The 20792-nt window shown below is 36.1% G+C and overlaps 1 protein-coding gene across 2 annotated transcripts in view; it reads right to left on the bottom strand.

Moving 5' to 3' along the window:
* Nucleotides 1-20792, bottom strand: part of LOC117327869 (tyrosine 3-monooxygenase-like) — a 52844-nt gene that overhangs the window by 10937 nt on the left and 21115 nt on the right. The window contains exons 2-6 of one of the 2 annotated variants that reach the window (XM_033885088.1): nucleotides 14515-14784; nucleotides 9292-9478; nucleotides 7044-7250; nucleotides 5569-5657; nucleotides 5138-5205 (exon numbers count right to left, since the gene is read on the bottom strand). In XM_033885088.1, the coding sequence (XP_033740979.1) occupies nucleotides 5138-5205; nucleotides 5569-5657; nucleotides 7044-7250; nucleotides 9292-9478; nucleotides 14515-14784 (821 nt within the window). The remainder of the gene's footprint in view (nucleotides 1-5137; nucleotides 5206-5568; nucleotides 5658-7043; nucleotides 7251-9291; nucleotides 9479-14514; nucleotides 14785-20792) is intronic. The other variant, XM_033885089.1, reaches the window with a different exon arrangement.

The following is a 20792-nucleotide window of genomic DNA, read 5'->3' as shown; positions in this document are numbered from 1 at the left end:
ATCAACAAACATTATACTACCTCGGGATAGGCTGTCCACTGAAACATCAACAAACATTATACAAACTCGGGATAGGCTGTCCACTGAAACATCAACACACATTATATAACCCCGGGATAGGCTGTCCACTGAAACATCAACACACATTATATAACCTCGGGGTAGGCTGTCCACTGAAACATCAACACACATTATATAACCTCGGGATAGGCTGTCCACTGAAACATCAACAAACATTATACTACCTCGGGATAGGCTGTCCACTGAAACATCAACAAACAGTATATAACCTCGGGATAGGCTGTCCACTGAAACATCAACACACATTATATAACCCCGGGATAGGCTGTCCACTGAAACATCAACAAACATTATATAACCTCGGGATAGGCTGTCCACTGAAACATCAACAAACATTATATAACATCGGGATAGGCTGTCCACTGAAACATCAACAAACATTATATAACCTCGGGATAGGCTGTCCACTGAAACATCAACAAACATTATATAACCTCGGGATAGGCTGTCCACTGAAACATCAACAAACATTATATAACCTCGGGATAGGCTGTCCACTGAAACATCAACAAACATTATATAACCTCGGGATAGGCTGTCCACTGAAACATCAACAAACATTATATAACCTCGGGATAGGCTGTCCACTGAATCATCAACAAACATTATACTACCTCGGGATAGGCTGTCCACTGAAACATCAACAAACATTTTATAACCTCGGGATAGGCTGTCCACTGAAACATCAACAAACATTTTATAACCTCGGGATAGGCTGTCCACTAAAACATCAACAAACATTTTATAACCTCGGGATAGGCTGTCCACTGAAACATCAACAAACATTATACAAACTCGGGATAGGCTGTCCACTGAAACATCAACAAACATTATATAACCTCGGGATAGGCTGTCCACTGAAACATCAACAAACATTTTATAACCTCGGGAAAGGCTGTCCACTGAAACATCAAAACACAGTATATAACCTCGGGATAGGCTGTCCACTGAAACATCAACAAACATTATACAAACTCGGGATAGGCTGTCCACTGAAACATCAACACACATTATATAACCTCGGGATAGGCTGTCCACTAAAACATCAACAAACATTTTATAACCTCGGGATAGGCTGTCCACTGAAACATCAACAAACATTATATAACCTCGGGATAGGCTGTCCACTGAAACATCAACACACATTATATAACCTCGGGATAGGCTGTCCACTGAAACATCAACAGACATTATATAACCCCGGGATAGGCTGTCCACTGAAACATCAACAAACATTATATAACCTCGGGATAGGCTGTCCACTGAAACATCAACACACATTATATAACCTCGGGATAGGCTGTCCACTGAAATATCAACAACCATTATATGACCTCGGGAAAGGCTGTCCACTGAAACATCAACAAACAGTATATAACCTCGGGATAGGCTGTCCACTGAAACATCAACAAACATTATATAACCTCGGGATAGGCTGTCCACTGAAACATCAACAAACAGTATATAACCTCGGGATAGGCTGTCCACTGAAACATCAACACACATTATACTACCTCGGGATAGGCTGTCCACTGAAACATCAACACACAGTATATAACCTCGGGATAGGCTGTCCACTGAAACATCAAAACACAGCATATAACCTCGGGATAGGCTGTCCACTGAAACATCAACAGACATTATATAACCCCGGGATAGGCTGTTCACTGAAATATCAACAACCATTATATGACCTCGGGAAAGGCTGTCCACTGAAACATCAACAAACAGTATATAACCTCGGGATAGGCTGTCCACTGAAACATCAACAAACATTATATAACCTAGGGATAGGCTTTCCACTGAAACATCAACAAACATTATATAACCTCGGGATAGGCTGTCCACTGAAACATCAACAAACATTATATAACCTCGGGATAGGCTGTCCACTGAAACATCAACACACATTATATAACCTCGGGATAGGCTGTCCACTGAAACATCAACAAACATTATATAACCTCGGGATAGGCTGTCCACTGAAACATCAACAAACAATATATAATCTCGGGATAGGCTGTCCACTGAAACATCAACAAACATTATATAACCTCGTGATAGGCTGTCCACTGAAACATCAACAAACATTATATAACCCCGGGATAGGCTGTCCACTGAAACATCAACAAACATTATATAACCTCGGAATAGGCTGTCCACTGAAACATCAGCACACATTATATAACCTCGTGATAGGCTGTCCACTGAAACATCAACAAACATTATATAACCTCGGGATAGGCTGTCCACTGAAACATCAACAAACAGTATATAACCTCGGGAAAGGCTGTCCACTGAAACATCAACAAACAATATATAACCTCGGGATAGGCTGTCCACTGAAACATCAACAAACATTATATAACCTAGGAATAGGCTTTCCACTGAAACATCAACAAACATTATATAACCTCGGAATAGGCTGTCCACTGAAACATCAACAAACATTATATAACCTCGGGATAGGCTGTCCACTGAAACATCAACACACATTATATAACCTCGGGATAGGCTGTCCACTGAAACATCAACAAACATTATATAACCTCGGGATAGGCTGTCCACTGAAACATCAACAAACAGTATATAATCTCGGGATAGGCTGTCCACTGAAACATCAACAAACATTATATAACCTCGTGATAGGCTGTCCACTGAAACATCAACAAACATTATATAACCCCGGGATAGGCTGTCCACTGAAACATCAACAAACATTATGTAACCTCGGGATAGGCTGTCCACTGAAACATCAGCACACATTATATAACCTCGTGATAGGCTGTCCACTGAAACATCAACAAACATTATATAACCTCGGGATAGGCTGTCCACTGAAACATCAACAAACAGTATATAACCTCGGGATAGGCTGTCCACTGAAACATCAACAAACAGTATATAACCTCGGTATAGGCTGTCCACTGAAACATCAACAAACAGTATATAACCTAGGGATAGGCTGTCCACTGAAACACCAACAAACATTATATAACCTCGGGATAGGCTGTCCACTGAAACATCAACAAACAGTATATAACCTAGGGATAGGCTTTCCACTGAAACATCAACACACAGTATATAACCTCGGGATAGGCTGTCCTCTGAAACATCAACAAACATTTTATAACCTCGGGATAGGCTGTCCACTGAAACACCAACAAACAGTATATAACCTCGGGATAGGCTGTCCACTGAAACATCAACAAACAGTATATAACCTCGGGATAGGCTGTCCACTGAAACATCAACAAACATTATATAACCTCGGGATAGGCTGTCCACTGAAACATCAACACACATTATATAACCTCGGGATAGGCTGTCCACTAAAACATCAACAAACAGTATATAACCTAGGGATAGGCTGTCCACTGAAACATCAACACACATTATACTACCTCGGGATAGGCTGTCCACTGAAACATCAACAAACAGTATATAACCTCGGGATAGGCTGTCCACTGAAACATCAACACACATTATACTACCTCGGGATAAGCTGTCCACTGAAACATCAACAAACAGTATATAACCTCGGGACAGGCTGTCCACTGAAACATCAACAAACATTATACTACCTCGGGATAGGCTGTCCATTGAAACATCAACACACGTTATATAACCTCGGGATAGGCTGTCCACTGAAATATCAAAAACCATTATATAACCTCGGGATAGGCTGTCCACTGAAACATCAACACATATTATACTACCTCGGGATAGGCTGTCTACTGAAACATCAACACACATTATATAACCTTGGGATAGGCTTTCCACTGAAACATCAAAACACAGCATATAACCTCGGGATAGGCTGTCCACTGAAACATCAACACAAATTATACTACCTCGGGATAGGCTGTCCACTGAAACATCAACAAACAGTATATAACCTCGGGATAGGCTGTCCACTGAAACATCAACACACATTATATTACCTCGGGATAGGCTGTCCACTGAAACATCAACACACATTATATAACCTCGGGATAGGCTTTCCACTGAAACATCAAAACACAGTATATAACCTCGGGATAGGCTGTCCACTGAAACATCACCACACATTATATTGCTGGTTGTTTTTGGTTTTAGCCAGAAGATTTACTACATTGCAATCTGACTAAATGTGCAGAATTGTTTAACATGTTTAACATGATGGTATCAAGAATTGTACTCAATCAAAAATGAAGCATCTTAAATATTTTTATCAACAGAGATCCATCAGTGTATTAGAGCATGGTATTGTATCATATTGTGGCGACATTTTATAATAACACAATCTGATTTATTGAACAATCGTGAAATGACTTCGTATTGTATCAAGCATCACATTGCAATATTATCCTTTTGCATATTATATATGATTATATGATCAATATTGTTTGACAACATTGCATAACAATATTGTGGGACAACACTTTATTAAACATTATGTGACAACATTGTATTACAATATAACTGTATGTATAGTATAGTATGTGCAACAAGTGTTCTAAATCGTTCTCAATTACGGCTCTCATCTCATGGATGACATTATGAAAAAGTTTTTAGACGAGATGATCTAGCTTTCATACAACACTCATTTGTACAAGTACATGTACAACTGTAAAACGATAGAATATATTATAACGATTTAATTAACAGCAAGTGTGTCTTGAACATTATGCTAGCCCACTTATAGATCGAGATGAAGTTTTTACCTGGCGTGTAAAACGTTGACACAAACCAAAAGAAAACATCACGATATTTGAAGGTCGTAAAGCAAAGCAACTTACTTTATTTCAAAGGGCTGGAGTGAATGATGTATTGATTTCTAGTAATGTATTAATACATGATATTAGACTATAGTTTGTTGACCTTTACCCTATGGTTTGCTCCTTCAGGTATCGACATCAAGCCTTTTTATCTATTTTCTAACAATAACTTCAAAGTGTTATTTTTATATCGATGCTTTAACGAATGACATACAGGAGCGTAAAAACATGGCCATTTACGGAACGAGCTGTCCATTGTATAATAGAATTATTCCTGTGCTTTTAAATTTACATACTTTCTGTATTCAAACGCAATGTCGGCGATCGCCTTCCTCCTTTCACGGTACTTCATGTCCGTAAATCCCTGAAAAAGACCAGAGTCGGAAGTTGTGATAACTCTGCTACCATTAGCTAACTACAGCGACAATAATTAAACTGTAAACTACTTCCGGTGGTTGATAGAGCCAAGATTTATTTTCGAATCTTAAAACATTTCAGGACAATTATCTACATACATACAAATAATATAGGAGTCTTTATGACCCTCCCCGACAAGGCAAATGGTAGAATACACTAGAACCAGAAGTTATCGGTGATTTATAGGGTAGCCGTCGAAGGGTAGTTTCTCAAGCGTTAATGAAGAGACTTCAGATCGATAAGGTCTGAACGAGATGTGGAATAGTGCCCGACTTGATATACGTGTCGAAGAAAATAAATAATCACTTACCGGGTGATCATAATCCAGATCGGGTTCGAACTTAGTAACCAAGTGGGTGCAATTGTCTAAGTCCGAAATGTGGCGCGGGTACCAATCATCTGGAAATGTGTATATCAAGCATGAGATCAATAAAAAAGACTATAATCAAAATTTATAGCAGCGTTTCGTCAAGCGATAAGGCAAAACAGAAAGCATTACAGAGCGTATGACGTCATATCAACTGTATTGTAAAGGTATAACACAAGTTAAGTCGTCACAGGAAAATATCTTTTGTTCATAGTTGATTTCAAAAATATTCTGATGTTTATTATCCTTCCTTGTATTTTGAATTTAATGATAGGGAACCTCACTACAATATATATACACATGTACATTCCGAACTCCTCAAGACAATCCCCGATCTCATCTAGAGTACAAACGCCACCTAGCGGGATATTTCATTAGCTAAGTAATAGCGTAACGGAAAACAGTACACTGTAGATAGTCAAGCAAAACATTTATATTTTACTTTTTTAGCATTACTTGTGATGGTTTGATTAAGCGTTTTCAGGCAAGTTATCCAGGTTTGCGAAAACTTGACTTTGGCGTTTAGAGGATTTATATAGTTTTCTATCTCGCACATACTTGTAGTTTTACTTCTTCCTTTCACACATACTTTATAGAGTTATCCCACGGTGCCAAGTGAAAAGATGAATCAAAATCAATCTCAGACACGGGGTGAAAATAGCTATATGACGCTGCTCAGAATAACGTAACGTCACCATTTTACTTTGTGTAACCATGTCGTAAATTATGACGTCACTAATTTTGACGCACATTCCAAAGAGCATTGTAGATGGCGCGATGAAAAACTTTTATAAAAACTGACAATTTGCTTACAAGGCTGAGAAAAATATAACATGTGGTGTGTTCCGCGAACAAGGATATCTTAACCTTTATGTACTTGTAAGAGTTTGGCTGGCCATAACTCGGCAAGCCTTTTGCTGATTGGCCAAACTATTACACTCGGGTTGATATATCCTTGTCCATGGAACAGACCCATACTAGATTCTATTAATCCCTTATAGCACCTGACACAATGTGAAAAAGACACAAATGAGTTTTGATTTTTTATCACAGCCAAATCAAGCTTTGTGGCAGATCAGTAAGAATGTCAGGATGCAGGAGGGGGTTTCCATCACCTGACAATACTAGGTATTCAATACTTATTATGAGTTAAGTTATAACAGGTGTACAACATGTTATGATTGAGGCTATGCAAGACATTAAGCTGTGTACTAGTATCACTACTTGTTCAGCAAATAAAAGGTAAGATTTGTAAGATATATGACATCATTACATCAGAAAACATCATGTTTTCTATGCAAATGTCCAAAGAGCAGAAAACGCAAGCACGTGTTCATAAATAGCAAAGAAAGAAAAGCATCCAATACATTCCATGTTGACCATGCTTTTAAATAATTTATTTCCAAATCAGAATGTACCTCTTTTTATTTCAGCATGCTCGCAAGAAGCCTCATTATCCAATGTTCCATTAAGTTTTCTGGAATTGGCACGAAGTTTTTTCGAGAATAGTTTTCTTGCTTTGCCTATAGCTGGAAAAACAAAGCTTGCGGATGCTGTGAGTGCTAAAGATAACCTTGTCCATTGCGAACCAAAGCAGGAATGTGGCATGGGCTCGGGTGTCGCCACTGAAAGTGGACGGTAAATAAAAATAAAAGAGCTTCATTCTACACCTTGTACAGAATGTATCTGATATTCTGATTAATAGAAACCATTCAATGCTCTCACCAAATAGTTTGAGGTAAATTACATTGATTTAAAACATGAATCAGTTTTGTAGAAAGTTCATATACGTATTAGATCAATTTGGTTTGGTACGCTCAACACAATCAGGTCTTGGAAGTATTGTCTTTTTTGTGTGTAATATTTTCTTTATATCCCAATGTTTCAAGAAAAAACACTGCAGTCGTATGATGTATAAATTATGATTTTATAGAAAACTTATCAAGTTGAATGTTGTAGGCATTGTATAATAAAATGATACACTCCTTCTTAACTCAAAACTTTAAAACTTAAACAATCTTATAAACAATGTGTTACTGCATTTGGACTTCTTACTGTGATTTATTTTCTACTACGTATAGGTAGTATAGTTTGAAATCAGCATATGTATCAAAAGTGGAACTTAGTTTTTAGATTAAGTAGAGGTCTTAAAATGTCCAAGTTTATCGTCACAATATAATATCGTTGTAAGACAACAAGTACTGAATTCCTATTCTGAACTTCAGAAACAGTATTCATGGCTCTCAAATATATGAAAGTCTAACTTCCTTTAGTAATCTTGCTGTTTTAGAATGATGTATTGGACATTCTAGTTTAAACTATGTAATCATATTATAGTCAGTCTTCAGTCTTCATTGTAAAAAAAACAAAACACAATCAAAGCGCTTTATGTTTGCAGCAGAAAAAACAATTTGACACAAACAATTGTCCGCGTCTATACTTATTTAGTTGTTTGCTACAGATAATGTGTTCTGGGTTGTAAATGAGGGAATGAAACGTTTTATAGACTCATGTAATCGCTGTTATCTTTATCGCCAGTTAATCTAATCATGGGTACAGTACATTTACGAAATTTGTAATAACCGAGAGAAATAATTCATTAATTACCTAAAATATATGAACTAATAGAAGGTTAATTTCGCCTAACCTGATCTAAGATTTTACGCATACATACTTTCGAAATCAATAACTATGCGATAAACAAGACAGATACTGTCCCGAACCATGTGCACATGCATTAAAGAAACAGAGAAAATAGAAACGATCAAGAAATGATGAACCTCAAACTGAAATGTTGCGAGAGAATGGCAGGGTATCCGTCCTCTGCGATATTCTGTAAAGCTTTTAAGGTGTTTTCTTGTAAGCCATTCGTATGTTCGGACCAGTTAAACTTACAGCGAGTGTAACAGACTTCAACACTAACGGGAAAAAACACGACAAAAGTAAGATTTTTAACATTAGAACATCATACTGCTGATTGCTTTCAAAAGATCAGTAGAACCAAACTAAATGTGTTCTATGTTCTCCCTTCCTATACATATCTTTCGCCACGTTATCAGGTAGTATACATGTATCCTAACAACTATACCGAGGTCTTTACATACACTGGACATCCTAAAATACATAGTAACAAAGTCGTGATGATCCAAGTTAGGTAATAGTGTCAGAGGGAGATACCATTCTTATAAGCGTTTACATCTGTTATTAAATGGTGACTAAGAAACTACGGTTAAGAAAACACATTGAGAAGGGGACCATCTACTCTACATGTGTAAAAATGTCTTAATGGGAAAAAAAAGAACTCGATTTTTAATGTGTTTATATAGTTGAACGCTGTTTAAATAAAGATATAGTTTAAATCCATAAGAATAATAAAACTGTTCGCATGCACATTACATTATTGCATCGTATGAAAAGAAGAAAATTTAAAAAAAATATGACTTTTCTTTCAGTCAGATCACATATCGCGTGCATAGATTTATTTGATTTTACATATGCCACGATTCTGTTATCAGATATTTTATTTACTGATTTTGATTTTGATAATACAACATAGATTTTTTTTTTTAAAAAGACAGAAATAAATAAAATACCGGAAGTAGAAAACAGACGTTACACCAAGGGAATAGATACAAAACAAAAACACAGTGAAATAGGTGTATCTACCTTTCTCTGCTGGGCGGGGTTGTTCATTTAGTATCACGATGTCATTCACTTGGGGACTCTGACGTAACAAGTTCGTCACCGGCGTCCAGCGTTCACTCGTGCTTATCGCTTGTAAGAGAATCTCATATTCACATCCGGGTTTCTTGGATTTTCTCGATTCGATATGGTCGATGGTTACCTTGGTGTTCTGGAAAGAAACAGGTCAATTATCGAATTGTTATTTCATCGCTGCTGTGGTATTTGTTTGTTTTTTTTTGTTTTTTTTTTTACAAAGTTAATATCACCATTACGTAATTAGAGAGGAACATTGCGATTATTTTCAAAGCTTTACGCAAAAGACTTCAACCAAACAACTTACGCTTCAAACCTTAGTTTGTGAGTTCTTTCCATAGAATGACCAATCTTTAAACAGTCATTGAAACGTTCGACTTATATATGCTCTTGTGTTATAGTCTATAACCAAATGTTATCATAGACAACATCAAATGCATTTTCGTGTTTACTTTTTGAAGTGGAAGTAATTGGGTGTGGATTTTGTAAAAAAAAAAAACAAACAAAAAATCTTTAAAATTATCTTCTTTTACACAAAACACAGTTCAAAACCTAAGAAAAGGGATGCCTTTATTCTTTTATTATGATGATTTTAATTACCAAGAAAGGCCAACGGCATTGCGGTTATAACTATATGGTTGTGAACTGCTTGAGCTTATTTCATTAAATACACGACCAAGAAGATATCGTGAAAATGGTTGACTTTCTGTTGGACAACATATTTGATAATAAGGTCGTCCAATAAACCTTTGGCATAAACGTATGAACAAACTACCTAGGCCCCTTTTAAGTCGACATGTATTTTTCTTTTTTTCTTCTTTTTTTTACGAGACTTAATCTATTGAGTAGCTTTTTAGCTCAGGTAATGGATACCATGCGATGGCCTTTAATTATTCCTGGATTAAATATTGATAATGTGCTGTCCTTAAGTAACTAAACTTATAGACCATATCGATTGTTAAATAACTTATTCAAAGACACTACCGGTTCTTCAACATCAGTCGCTTAAATTTATCTTTACTTAAAACCTTAAAAGCGATATCTTATGTAAAATTGTATGATTTACCATTTCTGGACATAAGCACCTAAGATTCCCGTACCTGTTTTAATATCCATTCCTAGTTGATTCGATATTCGAGGACTTCTTTGCAATATTACATGTACTATTTCTATAACAGATCTCGACAGCTGGCGGTAACTAGCAAAAGAGATGCGGACTACGAGACGTTTTGTGGTCGGCATCATGATTTAATTGTATTTCCTTTAACTATAGTGATATGTGGTTCCATTGTAACCACACGGGTTCTCATTTGGAGTTTCCGCTTCACGAGACATTTACCGTAGTTTTGATGAAAAAATCGAACTCAATCAGACGGAATCACAATATAGTCTAGAATGCACATTATTTGAAATATTGTATTGAATGTCTCATCAGTTCATGTCATATCAATTGTTCCATTTTAATTGGTTTATTTTGAAGAATATATAATGTTCAAGTTAGATAGATATTTCGACGTAGTGTAAGTAATAACGGTTAAATTCCAGGTTTGAATAATATGCCTACGGCATATTCCTCTCGCCGCCCAATGAAAACAGAGAACATAATATGCTGACTGAGCGGAATATAACATTCCAAGTCATTTCAATTCTGTCCCAGACCCTCCCAACATCAGACTGAATGTTGGTACAGAGTCACATATACTGGATTTTCATATTTTACTCACGAATACCAATAGGTAGCACGGAAAGCGTATGGTGTTACAGAGTGAGCATATACATGTAGTCATAATTCAATCTACTTTGGTCAATGATTTAGTATTATGCAGAGACAACACTATATTAGTATAATCATTTTAATCTCACTTGTCCCGCTTTGTAGGTGTGGTTTAAAAAACAAATTTTAATAGCAATAAAGTGTACATAACCTTGTTATAGACACGTCCCTAAAAATATTGATACAGCGAACACAAAATCGAAAAATCCTCAGGTTTTTCATAAGAATATCATTATTTTGAAGAATTGAGAAGAAAGAGAAAACACATCTGAGTGTAAGAAAGAGTCAGTTGGAGGAGCAGTATAGAACGGTTGTAAATTTCTCAAAATCTGTTTTAACCTAAAATACGCAAAAACATAGTGTTAAGATACATCTATGAAGTGAGCTACAATGTAACTCACTTTAATGTATGTTTGAAATACCATTGGTATTATAGAGAACCTAGACAGACTAAAACTAGCATGTTCAATAGCAGATGAGTAGGAAAAAGCCTGGCAGTAAGACCCACTGCCAGGGTAGCGATACAGTCTGGAGAAATATACCACGTACACATCAATACATACAGGTGGATCGAATGAAACATTTCGCAGAATTAAAATAACCAAGATATAAAATGGTTCTGTATCTGAACCATTTACGTATTTGGCCTCCGACCAAATATAGTATTTAACTAGTAGCTAGACAGGCTAGGTTAATTAGTGTAAAACGATTTGTTCATGAACCGCGACGGACTCCAAACGTACCTTGCATGTACATCAATAATTAAATAAATATTGTACATGGTAAAGTACAGATGACATTACCAGTTAATGGGAAAATCTCTAAAGAAACAACACATCAGTACATCATTGTTTCAACAACTCAAGAAGTGGAAATTGCCGATACTAGCACTGGGGACGACGTCGCAATTTATACCATAAACAATCAGCTCTGTCGATACAAAGTGCTGGCGTTTAATTGTATAGTGACTTCCCATATGTTATCAGGGGGAATCATTGCCTTTAGTATTGGAGGTGTCTCGTGTGCTTCCCATCCCCTTGCTGATATGTCACGATGTTTCCTCGCCACGTGATGTTTCCTGTAAGTTCCTGTTAGTTTTGTATATATTTGTATATATGTCAATGAGGAGGCACGGTGGGCTAGTGTTTGGACAAAGGGCTGCGTGATCGAAGGGTCATTGGTTCGAGTCCTAGCACGGGCGCAGTGTTGTATCCTTGAAAAAGATACCTTACTCCGTTACTAAATGCCCAATAACCATGGATACTATTTTATGAACCGCTTGGAGACGGCTATGTTGCTTTCATATAGCAGTATATAAAACTCCAAATTATTATTTTATTATTAATGAAGTAGCAAAACACTTTCACTTTCAAGCACCTGGTCTTCATTTGTCCTGTCCGTCTTATATCTAAGTTGCCTAGATTATTAGTTACCGGTGTTACATATGTATATAAACCAGGATGACTCGCGGGTATATATCACAAGAAACTTCATTCTTTTGTTATGCTGCATGGAAATATATATGTATATATATATAATTATATTTACTTCCTTGTCGAATGGGATGAAACTACTCACAGATGCGGGGCACGAATGGGATGAAACTACTAACGAATACGTGGCACGAATGGGATGAAACTATTCACGGGTGCATGGCATGAGTTCAAATATTAAACAGAAAAAAAATGTATATTGGACAATTTTTACGCATAATAGTTTCCTTTTTACACCAAATTTTCGATTTTTCGAAAACATTTGAATATGAATTTGCCACATCATATAAGCATTAAGCGGATTTATAATGAGTAACCTTTCTATTACCACACCACTATCCGATCAGTATTTACAGACGCGTGCGTTTATCTATATTAACACGGCAATGCTGATATATACTAACTAAAAATAATTGTAATCGAAAGGACCGTAGACAGTATCGGCCTCCGTTTTGGCGTTGTAAGTGTTGCCATAGAGTCGGTGAGAGTTGACCATGTATATGGCAGTTCCATCTAAATTATCACGCTGTCAACAACGGGTAACCTGTTGGATTGTACAGAGTTTATTGTCGCCAGAACAGCCGATGTCGTACTACATGTACAATAGATTATCACGATATGATATTAGTATCACCGTACAGAAATATGCGATCTCATGAACATAGATTGTATTAACTATTGCAATCGATGATGACGATTTGGTATATTTTCTTAACCGTTTCTGCTTTTGCGAGATTTATAACGGCTATTGTCAGTTATCAGTAGGAACCGTTAACCTCGTGCGAAATGCAGTGGCTTATATCACGCTTTAACAAGCAAAATTAATGATTTTTGATTAATAGAAAGTTAAATATAGAAATGCTCTCTGTTATATAATAAGAACGTTTATAGAATGGTAATACGTACTTCCTTGTTAAGTTTGTATTGTCCAAACAAAACATAAAGAATAAAAAGTCGTACACACAGCGTGACGTCATACAAAGAGGGGTGAACACCTAACGCCGAGACATATCAATGGAAATGCTTTCATTTCTTACCAATGTCTCCGGTATCCAGCGGTAGCTTTGGGTAGGTAACGTTTCTATTTTTAGAGTCAACATATGCCCATTCATGAAATGGGCGCCATCTCAAGAATAATCAATGTACAAGTAATCCATTCAACCTTTCAATAATAACGTTAATACAATCCTTTATTTACGTTGATGCAAGCGGTCCAATATTGACACAGATGTAAGCGACTACTCATTGACAATGATCCATTAGAGTGTTATTTTCAGCAACTCTCAGACTAGAGAGTTTCAAATTAATACCAGATTGACACATTCGACAAGTGTCTCTCTGATTGAATTCATTTCTTCAAATCCACTCGGAAATAGAAGTTTGTGATAAAATAAATGTCACTACACCAGCAGTTACATCAGTTCATTTGGTTTATATCTAATTTCATTATATCTACTTCTATTGATTTGTATCTACATCTCGAATTAATTAATTGACGCTTTGTAGACTAACATTGATGTCGTATGTTACGTCGTATATACAATGATACGTTTATTTATGTAGCGTTAGTTGCTATGAAGAATACAATACTACTGTGAGAAGTCACTCTACATTTAAAAGCCACAGGAAAGGACTAATATAGGCCTAGCCTGTTATAAAATCCCTTTTTCAATACTAAAAAAATGATAATTTTCTATGTAAGATTAATTAATTTATATCAGTTTTGTTGACAATAATGGCTTTGAAAAATTACACATCTAAACTTACTAAATGGCTCAAATAGGGTATGATAAGCATAGAGAAAGCTTGCTTTTTGAACACATTGCATTGCTAAGAAGTTTAGAAAATACCCGAAAAGAAGCATATAACTATGTAAGCTGTAAACTGACCAAAATCAAATCTTACCTCAAATACTCTGAGAATTTTGGCAAGGGAACTGATACCATCCTTCAGCGTGATGATGACGGTGACATTGACAAGATTTCCGGTTTCCACGGGGGAGGTTCCATCCCCATTCTGTATGAATACCTCTTCCTCCTCACTGATCGACCCGGTCGTATTTCCAGACTTTTCTTTTACACTTAAGTGTTTTTCCCGTTTCTGAAACTCTATGTTCGTTACTGTCTCAAACTTGGCGTCCTCAATTAAACTTCTCCGTCGCCACGATCCTCCATGCTGAAATGAAATGCATAAAGATATAAATCTATAAAGAACTGAACCCATGTATTAATTGAATCAAACATCCAACCATTCCTAATACATACGAATTCTTTTAAATTTCTCACTAGCGTCGACAATGTAACACAAACGTATTGAAGAGATAAGAGGAAAACAACAGAACACAAAAACAATCATCTTAACATTCCCCGAAGTAGTTTATCAATACACCTTTGTCACGAAGGAAATGATTCCCTTGATTGTCCATCCTTTCACTGCCATCGTATAAACGTGCGGTTTTACAAACGTCCTGACAGTAATAAGTCAGCAAATTTCTATCTAAAAGGACAAAGTTCTTAAATGAAGCGAACATTCTAGAACGTTAACTATTACTCCAAACCACTTGTTGTCGAGTCTCAAATCAGCCGACATAGAGGATTTAGCAGGAATTCCTTTATGTCACTTATTCCTATCACCCCGTGCCCAATACAAAGATTAGCATCAATTTGCTTAATATTTCGATTGATAGGAGGAACCAAACATGCATGGAAAGACTGGCACACTACATGGTGTTTTGTATTCTCCAAAGACAACAAACCAATCAATAAATATAAAATGAAAAATGTTAACAGTAGATTAATGTTTAGAAGCAAACATTACAGCCTCGAGTGTCGGGTTCGTTAAAATAAAAGTAATGTTTCACCTTCTTTAAACTGCCGATTAATTATCTCAGGAACATCGTTTCACCTAAACTACTGTTGAAATAGAGTATCCAAAGTCGTGACTCTATTCACTCATTTTATTTTGAATGAGTCAGAATTTCATTAAATAATGTCCAGCTAGATTACACATAAACAAGGTATCTATCTATAACACGGGATAACGAGTCGAACAGCTGTTGAAAACATCCACATATTTTTATCATAAAGAATCGTCCATTAATACTAAACATCAGTCGAATTACAAGTATAGTGCATAAGTACGATTTCGGAAGGAAAATGCACATTGGATGTCCCCTTGTCTGTATAACTCCCTCAACGTAAGCTAGTCTATATGATATTAATCCATGTTAGTTTTATAATATTCTTATATGTTACACATAAAGGTATGTCCCCAGTACAAACTCCACTGTATCAGACACAAATCCACTCGTCTTTTAAATTTGACTGCAATATAAGTTGAAGTCGACCGGTTAGCCAATATTTAGCCGATCTAGCATTGTGTAGTCTTTCATCAGAAATCAAGCAGATTCACCGAGATACTTGCGTTTTATCGGGTGTTATTGCTGTAGGAATGTCTGCATTTTATTGGGCAAAATAAACAGTCGGTGAACCTCCATTTATAGCCAAAGAAATCATTTGAAGAGGAGAAAATGAAGCTGTATTTAGAACAATCCGGAAAAGAAAGTCGTTAAAGAATCAAAGTCACCGAAGCGTTTAAATTTATAGACCGCTTAGTAATCGCGCTATCGTTTTAGTACATGGCTACGGAGTGAAGATAGTAACTTAAAATGTGTATTATCATCACGAAAACTAGTTAGGACGTTGACTGGGACTGTTAAAACTTTGTTGACGAGGAATATCTACGTGATATGTCTCCAGTCACATATACACCATTATACATCTCATGAGAAAAAAAAGTGAAATGCTAGGATTACAGAATCGTCTATCGTTAGTCGCCATTACGAAGATTTAAGATATATATCAGGTTTTGGGAAAAAGATCAAGAAGCCAATAATGAGTCAACAAAGCAGAATTCATATGTTGAGGTTAAAGTTTAGAAATAATTTACGACTGACGATTTAGGGTATATCCTATAAACAATGTATTTTATACTGTTATGATACCATAGAGGATATATCATTGATGTTATAAAGTGAAATGTTGTTTTTTTCTGAAACGAAAAGCTGCAAACAACAGATTATATGATTTATGTACGTCACAATGCTTTTATGTCACCGACCATCATTCAAAAACGTGCTTTTTCTTTCGTTTGGCCTAACATAATATTTCATTATCAAAATGGAATATGCAACTTATTGATGTCAATGTAAAGGAAATAATAAGTAACAAACTAAGAGGTTCCTTCTGTGGTGACCTTTTAATGGTGACCTTTTAATGGTGGGAAAATGCCTAGAGATTGACTTTGGCATGAAGTACCAAGTTGACATCTGATTTCACCGTGTAGCAATCTGATTCCGAATCACCATCTGTGTCATTTAATGAATAGGATAGTTGAAGCGATGTCCTCTCCGTCAAACATCACACAGTACGATTGTCGTGCCCATAGACCTATTTTCGTCTAGATTTAATCGTCAGACATACCGTGACTGTCCTCGTTATGGCGTTCCTTCCTTATTTAGTTAAACACGACCTGTCCCCACAGTCATCAGACATACGTAGGTACACCAAGTCTCTTTATGGTTGTCTGTCGATACTAATGATAAGCGTTGTTATAAGAATTCTTAAAAGCCTATCCCTAGATTACATTTAATGTGATTGGATGTTGAATCAATAACAATAGAGAGAAAGCTGATACAAACATTATATATAATTCTAATCACAATATATAAAGGTACAATAAGATCAAACCATTCTGAGTTAATGTCATTCATTCATGTTTTTTTTTTTAACCATTTTATAAATGAGCGAAATTTTTTTCCATATTAAATAGACCAAAAAAGATTAATCAGAACATTAATTAATTAATTAAATACTTTATCCACACCGGATCAAAGTCTCAACACTTCCTGGGATCAGTTTATCGCGCAGCTTCTCTGAATTCAATTTGCTCCACGAATGCGGCCAAACCGTCACTTAGCCTTTATCGGTAATGTTGATCAAAACCAATAATCCCGGAATCATTGCTCCAGACCGATTTTCTTTTTAGTTAGGCTTAACAGCATTATCATTACACGATTTTGCTCTTTAACTTGTAAAGCAAGTAGCGGAAATGGCGAGCTTTCCTACGCGCCGAGGCATGCGAAAACATGGTATTTGCAATGCATTACCGTACCGATGTCGTTCTATCAGCAAGGTAGTTAACACGGGGGCCGCATGTTGTTTGCCGGCATTTATTGTAACTGTTTAACCATTAGAATAAACCTGATGACATTTACAAACTAAATAAGAATTATCGCAGGCTTTTATAACGAACAAAGATGCTGCATTAGATACACTATTGTGCAAGATTATTTAATGTTCCAAACATCGCGACATTAGAAATCAGAGAACTCGAGAAAAATGTTATTGACAGATCTGCTGAGAAGATCTATTGAAAAAAAGATATTATCTCATTTCCAGAGTTTTTATTTTGTTGAGTTCTCCATAGATTGTATCCCGAAACCAGGAACAATAACTTTAAAGTGCATGTTGATGATTATTATTACCCTGGAGCTGTGTCAATAGCAGATCATAACTGTATGGTTTAAAGTCCCCGGGTGGAGCAGAGATCAACATACATGTCTCCTAGCATGACATCGGCAAGGTTATCGTCCGCTTGACAAGTATAGCATGGGATCGTATAGGAATAATTTAGGTTTCGCAAAAGAATAGCATTAGGCTCACAAGGACATGGAATAGGAGACATGAATTGGTAGAAATATTGAACGCGGATGATGGTGAGGGTCCTTTACTTAAATTTAGACCCGACCAAGAAACTCATTATTTTGACAAAAATATGGTGATAATTTGTGACGTTTTTATATTAAAGACTCCTCATCTGTCTCGCCTTTATACATTTTAACAAATGAAATACACTAACGTTTTATCTACCTGTAATAATTTGGCACATATTAATTATAGGCATTTAATTAAATAAATGCTGTTTTTCGACAACATATGTCTTCTTGTTGGTACTTGAAAAAAGCATAATTATTACCAATGTGTTGCTTTGAATTTTCGCATGCTAAACACGAGTTGGTTATGATTTTGTAATGATTCACTTTTTATTTTTTTTTTTTTTCTCACGGATTCCATAGTGGCTATGGAAAACGAGCCTACTAAAAATCTATTCTAACGATATTTTATTTATATATCAGGCTAATGGGCAACCCGATCAGAAGCAAATCATAAATCAGACGGTATTGTCATAATGAATGTATACTCTCCTTTGTACTGCTCAGCTGTACAGACATACATAAAATACCCCTTTTCTAAATTGGCCAAATCGGCTTAATAATATAAATGGATAACACATCTGAGACAAACATTACAGCTAACATACTCGCTTTATTCTCTCCATGATACTGGTTTTTTTTGTTTCTCTTTGCAGTATGATAATGCAATGAAGTATTGGTAAAACATGTTTGTTGTTTTTTTTATCATATTAAATTCTTCAGGACTCACACATCTAAATAATTTACGATATGTTATAACTAGTGACCCCATCCCTTCATTCGCTCGTTTGAAGTTCAAATGATGTGAAATGTATATCAAATTAAAGTTTGAAGTTTTTTCTATCGGATAACTGTTGTCATTGTAAAGGTTTAATGGCATATAAGAGCACACGGGTACTCGAAGGACAGTAACTCTGACATTTATAGTACACTGGGGAACCCCCACCTGGGAATTCCCGCCTTTTTACACCTCGAATCCTACGTCATTCTTTTTTCAGTAGGAGTGTATATTTTTTATTTTCCAAACCTCAAGACCCTACTCTTTATTCTCGTATATAGAAAGTACCCATTTCATATGTTATTTACGCAGGAAAACAGCTACAAACCTAAGAAACACATTTTCCTCATGAACTTGATTCAGGTGAAACACCAGCTGATTGGCGGATTTATTTGTGCGAATCTTTCACAGTACAGCCGGAATGAAGAATCGTCCTTCAGTGTATCTTTTACGCTTGTCCTTAGTTATTTGGGGAAAAAACAGATGCCGATCGTTATTCCATCTCATAATATTATTAACCAAAATATATATTTGAATGAAGAATCTTGAAAAAGATTACTGGAAGGACTCATCAGTGATGCAGAGGGAGGCGGCCAAAAACGCGAAACCGAGTGAAAGATTGTCAAACCTGGATAGGGAGGCGTAAAGGGTCCATAATTCAATAAATTTCATAATTATAGTATCTGTTATGCATAATTTACAATATTGTATTTCAAAATAAATGACGTTTGAAGGACTTTGCTAAGTATCCGTTACCTGTTCTGATAAGCTGTTCAACATGATCCGCTTCGGATGAAAATGATAACTCAAGTCAGCCAACAGAGGGGCACATTTGTCCATGGGTATGCCAATAGTCTGTTGAAAGCACTGGTCACTAAGCTCAACAAATATATGTCGCCGATCAGAAATCAAACCATTCTCACGATTTTAGCTTCAGTGCATTTTTTCTATTAGCCCTTGTATGTATTACGAAACAAGTTCCCGTATATCTCACAACTATGTTCGTAATCATATATATCACGAAAAGTAAGATCTTACAACTTTTCTGATTTCCTGAAAACCACAGAGAGTTTTACTTATACTCTTTCAGGAACTTTTCTTTCTTTTGCAGCATTTGTAGCATAATGTTCTCCTGGATCAATATTCAATATTTACTATCAATATACAATATATTCTGTCGGACATAAATACAGCGTGAGTGTCTTTTGTACAAGCCTGTGAGATTGCAGGTGGTAGACACTGACGGTGGATTTTTCAGTCCCCGAGGTTGATCGTAACCATCTTATCACGATTTAATGTATTTGAATAGTGATCGAGACGGTTCAAAATAAGCCGAACACAAACAGGAAACAGTTTCCAGTTTCCTCCCACAGTAAGGCCCCTCGAGCGCTTTCATCCGGGACAACAAGTGTGATTAATATCAGTTATAAAGTTGATATAATTTGTTTCGCAATTGTTGTAAAATAGATAAAGTTTTCTTTTACTTTTTCAAGATAATACATGTACTTAATATTCTTTTGAATCGCAATTTTAAAATTATAACATTTTTTTTAATTTAATTGTTGTACCACCCTATTCATATTTTGGTATTTTTCTTTTGCTCTATTTCGAGTGTTCTTTTTGGTCCCCTCC

Source organism: Pecten maximus, chromosome 5 (genome assembly GCF_902652985.1).
Source record: "Pecten maximus chromosome 5, xPecMax1.1, whole genome shotgun sequence".
Classification (NCBI taxonomy): domain Eukaryota; kingdom Metazoa; phylum Mollusca; class Bivalvia; order Pectinida; family Pectinidae; genus Pecten; species Pecten maximus.
This window is presented reverse-complemented; position numbering and strand designations above follow the sequence as displayed.